The sequence below is a fragment of the Mus caroli genome, chromosome 5, assembly GCF_900094665.2.
Source record: "Mus caroli chromosome 5, CAROLI_EIJ_v1.1, whole genome shotgun sequence".
In the NCBI taxonomy this organism is placed as follows: Eukaryota; Metazoa; Chordata; class Mammalia; order Rodentia; family Muridae; genus Mus; species Mus caroli.
Genome location: NC_034574.1, coordinates 46,752,250 through 46,764,728, shown reverse-complemented (window position 1 = coordinate 46,764,728; position 12,479 = coordinate 46,752,250). Strand labels below are relative to the sequence as shown.

At 43.5% G+C, this 12,479-nt stretch overlaps 1 protein-coding gene across 3 annotated transcripts in view; it reads right to left on the bottom strand.

The window, feature by feature from the left end:
• Zcchc4 (zinc finger CCHC-type containing 4) overlaps nt 1-12,479 on the bottom strand; it is a 41,614-nt gene that overhangs the window by 10,975 nt on the left and 18,160 nt on the right. For all 3 annotated transcript variants that reach the window (XM_021162938.1, XM_029477696.1, XM_029477697.1), the window contains 3 exons: nt 9,003-9,075; nt 6,532-6,682; nt 5,293-5,393 (listed from right to left, as the gene is read on the bottom strand). In XM_021162938.1, the coding sequence (XP_021018597.1) occupies nt 5,293-5,393; nt 6,532-6,682; nt 9,003-9,075 (325 nt within the window). The remainder of the gene's footprint in view (nt 1-5,292; nt 5,394-6,531; nt 6,683-9,002; nt 9,076-12,479) is intronic.

Genomic DNA, 12,479 nt, shown 5'->3' with positions numbered 1-12,479 from the left:
AAAAAAAAAAAAAAAAAAAAAAAAGTTCCATCAGGGCTAAGCACTCAACAGTCACTTATCCTCCATGCTCCAGCCAAACTATAGGAGTCAAGCTTTTGATGGCAGACTACTCAACTCTCCACAGCTCTGGTTTAACCCAGTATTACCAGATTTACTCATAAATGCATCCACTAAGGCTCAGACCACAGCAGTGAGAAACAGCTGAGCAGACTAGCTGAGGGAAGGCAAGGCACAAGTCAAAGTCCCAAGGGTTTCTGATGGGCCAGCAGGGGCCTCCACCCTCAGCCTTGCCTTGCCTCCCAGGTAGGCTGGTGGAAGGCCTCTACACATGTGCAGTATCCCAACAAGGGAAGACTTTGTTAAGATCCCATTTGCAGCCCTTCGTTCAGTCCCCGAATTTTAAGACAGACACTGATAAAACCTACTCATTTCTACTGAAAATAATAGCAATGAATAGGATTTATAGTTTAACAAATTGGGGGTGTTTGTTCAGAAAAGACTGGGAGGAACTGACAGCTAGTTCATAACTGAAGGAGGATCATATGGAATAGAAATTAGACTTATCCTTTATTGCCTCGGAGAACAGAACCAGGCGCAATGGTTAGGAGTTAATGGGGAGCATATTTTATCTCAATATGAGAAAATTCTCTAACGATTAGAGCTATTAAATAAATTGAGTTGCCTTGTAAGGCTTTAGGACTCTGTGCCCCGACAGCATCCGAGTGAGGCTGGATGAGCGCTTGTCATGAATTCAGCAGAGGGGATTATTACACTGGGAAGTCAGCCCAGGTTACCTCTACGTTTCTTCCCAACTTTCAAAAATCCTATGAATATATGTTACCTATTAGAGGTAACACACAAAAATGGATTTTACTTTAAAAAAAAAAATCAACCTAAAATAGTAGTTTAAGTAGTTTTCTTTTGAAGAGATTTCAATTCATAATGTTTCCCTGGTGCACCCCTTTGTGGAGTAGAATATATGTGGTACCTTATTAAATTCAACAAAAGATATTTTGCACATAAACTTATGAGTGTCCTAAGAAAAGCCACTCTTCCCACGAGACTCTGCTGCAACTTGGAATCGCTGGAGAGTTAAGAACGTGGGAGGACGTCTACTGTGTGGGACACTCCGTGCCACAGCAGCAGATGGAGGGGCAGCTTCTTTATGGTTTCCCAAGGAGCTGGAGAACTCGCGTGTCAGGAAGGTGGCTGATTGCTCGATTTTGCATAACCTAATTGAGATTATTATTATTTTTAAATGCGGGTTTGTTGTGCTAATTAACTATAAACATATGGTATGTAAAACGCATGCTGCTAGAGTAAATTAATGTACCTCTAACATACATCCATATTTCATAGCTTCATCCACACAAATAAACCTCCCGTGGAAGCGCTGTAAAGCAAACACAATTTTGCAAATTGCCTACCGCTACTGCTAGAGCTGATCCACCATGTTCCCGTCATTATCCCTGACATCTCACTCACAATGATGATGAGAGGCATTTTCAAACAGAAAATTTCTCCCACAGAACTGATTAATGTGATGAAGTACTGTATAGAAATGAGGGAAAGCACAAAATCTCTGCAGTCCCCAACTTTTAATCGGAGCCATACGCAAATGTCTCTGCAGCATGAGCCTCAACAGAGTTAGATGGAGACCGAGGCCATACGCAAATGTCTCTGCAGCGTGAGCCTCAACAGAGCTAGATGGAGACCGAGGCACTAGAGCATGAGCTTTGCACCTACTATGTTCCAGGCCACACTTGCATTTGCACAGCTCTCTGAGGACTATGTGCTGTGTGGTCATACTAAGGTTTCAAGACTGCCTGGGCTTTACCAACCAGCCCCCACAACCACAGTCGGCCTCACAGCCTTCAAAGCCAGATTTAAAATTCCATGTAGACGACTCCCCCTATTCAACACTTATGGAGTCTTTATTACACACCGAGTTTCAAGAATTTGGTTGCCATCTTCTAATATCCAACAATTGCCCCAAATTCCTATCAAAATCTCTTTTCTACTGTAAAAATAAGCTAAAAAGGGTTTCCTACAGGCTGATTATAAAAAAAGGTTAGCGCTGTTGACAAAGCAAACAGCTCTACTTTCAACATGCAAGGTGTATTCCAGGTTAGGAAGACACGAAGTCGCTGGGCAGTGGTGGTGCACACCTTTAGTCCCAGCACTTGGGAGGCAGAGGCAGGCGAATTTCTGAGTTCAAGGCCAGCCTGGTCTACAAAGTGAGTTCCAGGACAGCTAGGACTACACAGAGAAACCCTGTCTCGGGAAAAAAAAAAAAAAAGACATGAAGTCTAGAGAGAGCATTGCAGAGGGTGGGGGTGTGAAACTGTCTCAATGGAGTGTGCTAACCACATGAACGCTGCCACTCCAGTCCTTGTTCCTAGCCCCTCAGCCTGGGGCAGACATCACTAATCAGTGTTGTTAGCTTGCCGGGTGAGCCTGGCATTCTCTGAACAAGTCTAGGACATCACTAGAATGAGTCTCAGCACTTCGAGGGAAGCCCCTGCCACGCCTCTGCTCTGCTAAGCATTTACTTTATAGGTCAGGCAAACAGCTCTGGAAAGACCAGCTGATCGCCCTAGTCACATTGCTCTACAGGCAGTGCTAGGACTCAAGACTTCTAACTTGAAGTCGGAATTCTCCTCCTCCTTATCTGCCCTTAATAAAGCCGCAGCTGATCACTATTTCATTGCCTGTTTATCAAGCACGTTATCCGAGTGATTTATGTGTCATGAAGATTTGCAGCATGTGAGCCTTCCTCTTATCTGAACAGTATCCTCCCTGCCCCTACAACAAGAGTCAGTGATTGTGGTTTTGTTAGCTTTTTTACTATACTGTGGCTTGAAGTCTTTTTTTTTTTTTTGGTTTTTCGAGACAGGGTTTCTCTGTATAACCCTGGCTGTCCTTGAACTCACTCTGTAGACCAGGCTGGCCTCAAACTCAGAAATCTGCCTGCCTCTGCCTCCCGAGTGCTGGGATTAAAGGCGTGCACCACCACGCCCGGCTTCAAGTCTTATTGAGGCTTTGGTGATGATGGAGGAAAGGGTCAGAGCTATGCAGAAAGATCTGTACTGGATGACAGAGGGCATTCAGTTTCATTTTGATTTGTCTGTGGTGCTGGGGAATGAACCCAATACCCCAGGCATGGCTATGTTCTGTCTCCAGATCTCATTCTCCTCCTTCCCAGCTGCTGGCTTTTGCTTTGCTCCCAATCAGACACACATGATCTAACCTCAACATTTTTTTTAATATTACAGTGAATTGTACAATTATTTCCAGTAAGCTTAGGATGTCAACTATTTCCCAAAGCCCTTTCCTAATGACGCAGGCAGGCCAAGAAAACGACATGTAAGTGCCAACTCTACACTAACATCATGTGCCTGCCCTGTAAAAGAGTTGTCTTCTTTTGCCCTAACATCATTTCAAATTCTTGCCACTTCTGTACGTGCAGATGCAACTGTCTTCCAGGAAAGCCGTGCTAACCAATGTTAAGGTGTCTGAGGTGTACAAAAAAAAAAAGATGGAGAAAAGTTCTGCCCTGCCTTGAAACTATCTGATGATCATGTGGACAACAGCCTGGCCTCTACAGTGTCGCATATCAAGGACTTTCCATACATTACCCCAAGAGACATATGTGTTACCAGTGCTATACTCATCAGCATTATTATTATTATCGTCATCATATTCACTTAACAGAGAAGAGGAGCCTCAGAGAGGTTAACCCATTTGTGCTCTTTCTCATTCTATTCATATGGAATATATGGATACCTACTGTGTGCCGACCATCACAGGAGGGCACCACTTCCCTCAAAGGAAGCAGTTGCCACTGGAGCCTGGAGCCAGTTTAGTTAGTTCACTTCTTCAGACTAAGTCAGCTGCCTCTGCCTTGCAAATGCCAACTCTAGAAGCAGCCCTCCCTCAAACAGAACAAAGAGCTCTGCAAGCTTGAAAAGGAGGGTAAACAGCTGTGGAAGGAAGGACTGTGATGTAGGCTATGCTTTACCTACAAGTCAAGGTTAAAATGGCTTACACTACCCACTCTTTGGAAAGGACACTTTTAATATGGTTCAACCATCATACAAAACCCATCACAAGTGAGAAAATAATCCTAGTTTTCAAAGTCTATACTGTGGAAGCCACAGAAAAATGCTATGGATTAGAGATGCTTACAGCTGTTTCGTTATAGTACCTTAAAAACAGAAGAAACATAAGAAGGAAGGAAATCTGCACAGCCAGCTAAGGAAGTAAAGTGAAATTATTAAATAAAGATTATGTAGACACCTTTAAAAGTATATACTTATAGAAAACGGAGAAGAATTCAAAAAAGTCTCTTAAGCTGGCTGAAAACAACAGCAGCAGCACCACAGGTACGGTCTCCCCTACACTGGCTAACTAGCATCACTTCAACATATTCTTCACGATGGCATATGCCTTTGACAGTAGACAGTTGCACTATCTGGCAACAGCTGGTAAAGATGCTTACAATGTGAAGGCTGAAAAACTTCAGGCACTCAACTCCTCAGAAATCACAAAAGGAAAAATGCCTTTGCAAAAGAAGGAACAGTTCCACTTGGTGGCCACACAGAGTAATGGTAACAACAGGGTTGGTTAACTTTAGAACCCAAGGAAAGCAGGAAGTTGAGTGGAACTACCTGGGCTTTGGCCTGTGCCCCATCCCTGGCAGTGCCAGGAAGGCTGCTCACTCCAGTGGGTGGGCACAGTCACACACTGTCATCTCTGCCTCTTTAGACACCACACAGCGGGTAGCATACCCCTTTAAAGCGCTTAGCATCCTTGAGTGACACACAGGAAAGGACACAAGACTTTCCACCAACCAGAAAGGGTGATTTAGTTTCCTGTAACCTGTGAGCAGAACAAAGCTACACCCACACTGGTGGTCCTGGGGGCTGGTGCTGATGAGAGCAGAGACTAGTTAACCTAAACACCCAGCTGCATCCCGCAGTCACCTGGGAGACTTGAGAAACTATTTTCTCTTGGGGCTGTACTCTGATTTTGTTTGACAAGGGTGGGTTTGTTATCGTTTGAGCCTTTTTGTTGTTGCTTTGAGTGTGTATACTCAAGAATCTACAGTTTTAGCAAGTACCCTAGAAGATGGAGACATTAGGAGCCAGGGACTATGCCATACACAGAATAATTTAGTTGCTAATATACTTCAAAACACGTTAATTTACTAAAATCAAAGGTTAGTCTTATCAGAACATTCCAGCAGCATATCCATTCCCCATGCACGCCAGAAGACGGCTGTTACTGTACCTGGTAATCCAGCATGCAGAAGCTCGGGAAAAACTGACAAATCCGTGATTCAAAAAAATAGGGGAAAATCCAGAAAATGGGCAGTTCTTTGTGGCTGTCATCTAATAGATCACACAGGGGAAAAAAATAAAATATAAATAAGGAAAATAAGGTAAGAAAGTGATTCTAAAACCAAAACTAAAATCTTCCGTAGAAGTTTCAGTTGTTCCATAGTGCACTTGTCACACAGAACGGGATGCTTGCGACAGTGCCATCCTACCTTGACCTTTTCCAAAGGTCAACAGAAATACTTCATGGCTATAACAAAGCACAGGCTTTCCTTGTGCTGATTCGTGATCTTCAGAGCAGCACATAAGTAAATGAGTCATGTTTAACAATGAGCCATGCTTCAGAATTCCTCTAGCTTCTGTCCCTTGACACCTGCTACCTCCATGGCTCAGTTAGTGGAGAAGCCTGACCACACCTGGCCACTCATGTAATTTACCAGCTCACAGGCCAGAAGCTGCGTCTAAAAGGGAATGTACTTACTAATGGGATAACTGTACCAAACACTTAGCAGTCTCAGGCCACTTCAAACTGAGCAAGCATCTCTGTAAGATTGGCCAGTGGGTATTTTCTTGACTAATGATTGATATGGGACAGAGCCCACTCTGGGTAGTGCCACTCCGGGGCTGGCGGCCATGAGTTGTAGAAAAGAGCAGGCTGAGGAAGCCATGGGAGCAAGCCAATAGTCAGCACTCCTCCATGGCCTCTGCACCAGCTCCTGCCCGCCAGGTCCTGCCTTGGCTTCCCTCCATGGACTGTGACTCAGGACGTGTAAGCCAAATAAACCTTTCTTGCCCAAGGTGCTTTTGGTCATGGACTTTATCACAACAATAGGAAGACTTTAGGGATAGGACACAAAGCTCATTAATCTATTCTTAGCATCCAAATACACCCGCGCACAGGAGCCACTCACTGAGTATTTTTTGAACAAATGACAGCAGCTCACTGTTGTGCTTCATAGTGCTCCATAATCTTACAACCAGGCTCCTGAGAAGCCATTTAAAAGACATGACTAGGGTAAGAGGAAGTGTCCCATGGTCATCAAGTTTGCCATCATCCAATCAAATATGCTTTTATAGAGAGCCCAGAGCTGCACACTCCGTAACTTGTGTTGACACAAGCAGAAGCAGACACAATAAACACGAGCTCATTTTGCAGTAATTAACAAAAAAAAATTAAAAAAAAAAAAGGCACCTTGGCTTTGACCTTCTTTCCACATAGCAATTAACTTCTTGAATGTAATAGCCAGAGGTTCCACCAAGCCGCCAAAGGGAGGGTCTGTCACCATAATCACCCCCTTGCCTTCCTCTTCCTGTAAGAATTCCTTGCACACTTCAAGGGCAGCCTGTAACAAATAAAACGTCATTTCTAAATTAGTACCAGAGACGGGCCCCTTTATCCTATTGGGAGAATGCATTAAGCCTGGTCTCACTGGAAACGTCACCAAGTCACCCTGTGCTGCAGAGTCCCTCAGTGACATCCTAAGTCTCTCTTAGTCACTCCCATCAGATTTATCTTTGGGTTCCTAGATAAGCAGGTTTTTAAATTGCAAATTCAAATACCATCACTATCAGACAACTCCACATTTCAAATAGTCAAATTAAAAAACTAAATTTAGTAACCCAAAAGGAGAAAGCCGTCACCCGTGAAAACAACCTACACGTTCAGTCCAACAAACAGGGGCAGAGGGGTGGTGCTGAGCCCTGAGGACACAAGGGGGAGCCGGCTGGGGGTTTGCCGAGTGAGTGTCTTGTCCACTGCCACAAGCTCTGCTTAGTAAGTTCTGTGAGTCGGCAGGCAAGCAGGCACACACTTCAGAGTAGTAGGTACGTAAGCAGCAGACATATTTGCACATGCATAGCAAGTACATAAAGGAAGTTTACAAATGGCAAAACCCACCTGGCCCTGGAACCTGTGCCAGTAACACACTTCCCCACCAGGCTACCAGCGTTTCCAGAAGCTGCCAAACTAACAGCAGCTAGGCTATTTATCAGCTTCTGCTTGGGATGCAGTGAACAGGAGGCACATCTATCATAGTACCACTCGGCTACTGACTTGGAAGAAGTGTGCAAATCAACACCTTCGCTATTCAAATAACACAAGGTTTTAAAATGAAGAAGAACTGTAGACTTTACACAGTCTTCACAACAGTCCACAGAACAGGTCGGCCTTGACTTCCAGCTGGCATGACTGCAGAGTCCACCTCCTGACCCCCCCCTCCACTCTCCTAGCTGTGAAATGTGCCTGGCCCACTGTCAGCTGACCTCAGCTCTCCTCCACATGTCCCCAAGCAGTTGTCAAATGCAGGGATTCCCAGTGATGCCTTGTGGGAACAGTGGCACACACCTAATTCTAACCTCTGTTCGTCTCAGTCCTTGGTATTGGCAGCTTTCCTGGCTGAGAGCCACTCAGCTCAATGGCAAATTGATCCCCATGAGTGGAAAAATAGGTTTGCTACATCACAAGACTCATTTTCAACCCTAAGCAATAACTCAGTATTGGTGTTCACTTCCTGAAAGTTCTGTTGTCATCGGGTTTGGTTTTCATTCCATCATTAGCTAATACTGCAAAGGACACTACAGAATAAGCATGGGTCGCAGTTTTACAAAGACTGATTGACAGGCATGCACACACCCCTGCGTAGTTTCTACAGCATTCCTGGTAGTTTCCAGACACCTCTAATCAACCTCCCCATCAGCTGTGACTATTTGGCTAATTACAATTAGACTCCATGACTAATAGCATCAGCTAGGAACACACACATAGGTGGTATGACCCGTTTCTCCTCAGTGACATTTTCAGTATCACCTTGAAAGCCGCTTTTTCCTCCCAAACAACTCCTGCTTTGCTAGAGAGTTTATTTGTTTGTTTGTTTGTTTGTTTGTTTATCTGCTTTCAAACTCAGAGATCTGCCTGCCTCTGCCTCCTGTGTACGAAGATTAAAAGCATGGGATACCACATCAAGCTCTAACTTACTGTTAAAAAAAAAAAAAAAGAACTTGAGGCTCAAGGAATAGGGTAAGGTACCGAAACCTGCATTTAATTACAGTATGGTAGAAAGCAAAGGAGAATCCGACCTTGTTAGGAGGTCAGGGGAGGCTGGAGGAAGTTATTTGGAACAGAGCTTTGAAAGTTAACAAAGGACAGAAGCAGGGGACCAGCGGGGGCAAAGGGCTGTGGTCAAGGGACTAGCTGAAGGTACACACCATGCATCTTGAACACAAACAGCAAGGAGGGGAACAAGGACAGGAAAGGTTAACAGAGATCAGGTTACATGGAGCCCTGTGGGGGTGCCATTTGGGCACTCAGAAGGCAGAGGCAAGAAAAGCCCCTGACGTCTGAGGCCAAGCAAACCTACTGAACACAGAGAGCTCCAGGCTAGGTGGACTACATAGTAGGATCTTTTCTGAAGGAAAACAGCAAAAGGGAATAAAGACTCTCCTCTAGTTGCTCAGTGAAGGAGATGAATAACTCAGCAGTAGAGCACTTGCCTGGCACACACGAGGCCCTAAATTCAATCCCTATCACCACTAAACAAACAGACGAAAAAAGGAAAAATAAGCACTAAAAAATGATATAACAACAATAACAACAACGAAAAAGGTACTCCTGAATTTGTTAATCAACACTAACAGACGAAAGAGATGATGGTCGTTAAGTCTTACCTTTCCATCAAAGAAATGATGGTTGAACATGTTATAGCGGCAAAAGCTTTCTTCCAGGTAAAACTGTGAATATCTGTAAAATAATTCATTACCAAGTGACGTGCCCAGGCACATACATACAATAAGTAAACAAACACTAAACTAGAAACTCCAAAGTCACATTTTGATTAAATACATTTCATCATCCTTTGCTTTTTAAAAATAAAGAATACTTTACAATAACTTAAGGGCATCTGTAACAGTGCATATTGAATTTATTTTCCCAAGTAGGCCAGTACCAAATCCAAAGGATAATCATACATAAAAGATACAGGTTCAAAGTGGGCTGGTGGTCCTGGCCTGTAAGCCCAGTTATCTGGGAGGTTGACAAGGAGGACTGTAAGGTCAGAGGCAGCTTGGACTAACAAGTGAGTCAAGGGCGACTTGGTAAGACCCTGTGTCAAGTGAAAAGTGAAGGCTGAGAACACAGCTCAGTGAGAGAGCACTTGCCTAAGGTCTTATGCTCAACTCTGTGAACTACAAAACCAGCAACAAAAGACAGACTTAAAAAAAAAACTGATGTTTCTTTATTTATATGAATATACTGTAGCTGTCTTCAGACACACCATAAGAGGGCATCAGATCCCATTACAGATGGTTGTGAGCCACTATGTGGTTGCTGGGAATTGAACTCAGGACCTCTGGAAGAGCAGTCAGTGCTCTTAACCTCTGAGCCATCTCTCCTTCCCCAATGTTCTTATGGACCAAAACACCACACATAAACTGGGCCACAAGACATACTATGCAATTTAAGTTTGCAGAGTGTTTATAATTTAAATAAGTCTTTCCCAAGTAATAGTTTCTTAAGATCTTATTTTTAGCCGGGCGTGGTGGCGCACGCCTTTAATCCCAGCACTCGGGAGGCAGAGGCAGGCGGATTTCTGAGTTCGAGGCCAGCCTGGTCTACAAAGTGAGTTCCAGGACAGCCAGGGCTATACAGAGAAACCCTGTCTCGAAAAAAACCAAAAAAAAAAAAAAAAAAAGATCTTATTTTTAACTACAAGTATATGTCTGTGTCTACATGTGGGTATGTGTACATGAGTGTAAGATGCCTGCAGGGTGCTAGCCTCTGGAGCTAGAATTGCCTGTGTTTTTGAGGTGCCTGATGTGGGTGCTGGCAACCAGTCACTCGGTTCTCTGAGAGAGCAGCATGTATTCTCCTGAGCCATCTCTCTAGCCCCTCAGGGTTAGAATTTTAAGGAAATACTAAGTCAACATTTCTGTTCAACAGCTCTTATATCTCCTGTGATTAAACACCCACACACCCACCATACACACATTCTTTCTCTCACACACACACACCACAAAAAAGCACTTAATGAAAGTTTTCCTTGTCTAATGCAAATTAGTTTAATAAAATATATTTCTCAATATAATACTGAAAGAAGTATGAACATTTAGTGTTTGCTGAATTTGTGCCAGGAGAAAGGAATATTTATTTACTGAATGAATTATTCTATTTTAACTACTACTTTAAAACACCATCAAAACTGAATGAGAGTGCCAGCTTTGGAAATTAGCATTTTATAATCTTTTTTCCCCCTAATTTGCTATGAAATACTCACACCACACAGTGGCTTGAGTTTATATTTACTTGACTCTGCAGAAGACTGAATCCTCAGTCTCCCAGATGAACTATCTGTCTCCTCATCTGTGTACCTGTGCCTTGCTGCCTTCATTGTTGTGTTTCCTGAGATTTTCACACAGAAACTTTAAAAAGTCTGGAACTTTGCCTGTCTTATTATAAATAATTCACATATGGACCATGCCATCCTATTGGAAAGATCTAAAAAAAAATTTAAAATTAAAAATCAGGTACTTGCCAGGCAGTGGTGGCGCACACCTTTAATCCCAGCACTTGGGAGGCAGAGGCAGGTGGATTTCTGAGTTCAAGGCCAGCCTGGTCTACAGAGTGAGTTCTAGGACAGCCAGGGCTGCACAGAGAAACCCTGTCTCAAAAAGCCAAAAAAAAATAAAAAAATAAAAAATCAGGAACTCAGCCTTACTTCTACAACCTCTTGGAAAAACCATGGTAGTGACATTGCACCTCGACTCCATCACTATGTGTAACGGATCGGCCACCCAGGGCAAGTTTCTTACAGTGGGCAGCTACAGCCTAGCCTCTTTCAGTCCACAATGGTAAGAGCACAGGCTCTGTGGTCCAGGTTCAAACTCTGGACCCTTGTGACCTGTGTAGCCTTAGGAAGTAAGTCAGTCAGCCTTTCTGAGCCTCAGTTTCCTCGGACCTCACTGAGAGAATGGCAGCTACACGCCACACATTCAAGTGTACCTGTATTTTAATATACTTAGTCATAAAGACTTACATCCCAGTGCCACCAAAACTAGGAAATGATGTCTTTAGTCACCATCATAATCTAAACCCATTGCTTCTTGCTCTGCAGAGAGGGAAGAGCAACTGCTCACCATTGCTTCATGATGTTTAAGAGGCAGTCGGCAATCTCTACCCATCTCATACAATAGTAACGTGTACTGAAGAAGTAAATAAAGGCTTGGGTACCTGAGGAACAGTCAAACCATATATTGAGCTGAACAGCCATTCCCAAACTGCAGGGGCAATGACAATGGCCATCAGTAAATAAGCAAATCCTCAGATCTAATTAAATTTCAAGGTCCCCCCACTCCCCCACTTCAAGGGTCTTGTTTGCTGTTTATTTGTTTTTAACTTCTAAGACAGAGTGACATTTTTTTTTTTTTAGCTCAGGCTACCCTGGAACTCACTTCTTGCCCAGGCTAGCCTTGAACAGTAGTCCTCCTGCTTCAGTCCCTAAGTGATAGGATTTTACATATTTTACACTGTGTCCTACTTTCTTGGTTTTTGTTTGTTTTTTGTTTTTTCGAGACAGGGTTTCTCTGTATAGCCCTGGCTGTCCTGGAACTCACTCTGTAGACCAGGCTGGCCTCGAACTCAGAAATCCGCCTGCCTCTGCCTCCCGAGTGCTGGGACTAAAGGCGTGCGCCACCACGTCCGGCTACTTTCTTGTTTTTTAACCAATATTAGCGCAGGCAGTTGTTGACAAATATTATCATTTGAGGATGTTCTGCCTTTTGAAAAAGGAAAATACAATCTTCCTTTAATTTATTCTCTTTTTCTTCATTGTTTGACAAACGCAAAATCCCTTTTAAAAGTTAAAAAGAGAATTTGATTTACATAAACTCCAGCACAGCACACCTGTCCAAGCAGTCTGGGCAGCAGTGTGCAGAGCCAGAGAGGGGAAAGGCCAAGATTTCAGTTCTAAGTTTCCATCAAACACAAACAAGGGTACATAATTATTCATATTTTAAATGATATTTAAAAAAAACCACCCAACATTGCCCTCTTAAAATGAAATTGGCCACAAAGAATTATTCTCTCCACTGAACAAGGCAAACAAAACCAATCAGGGAAGCGTGCACTTGAAAACTGCTCAAAAGGACACT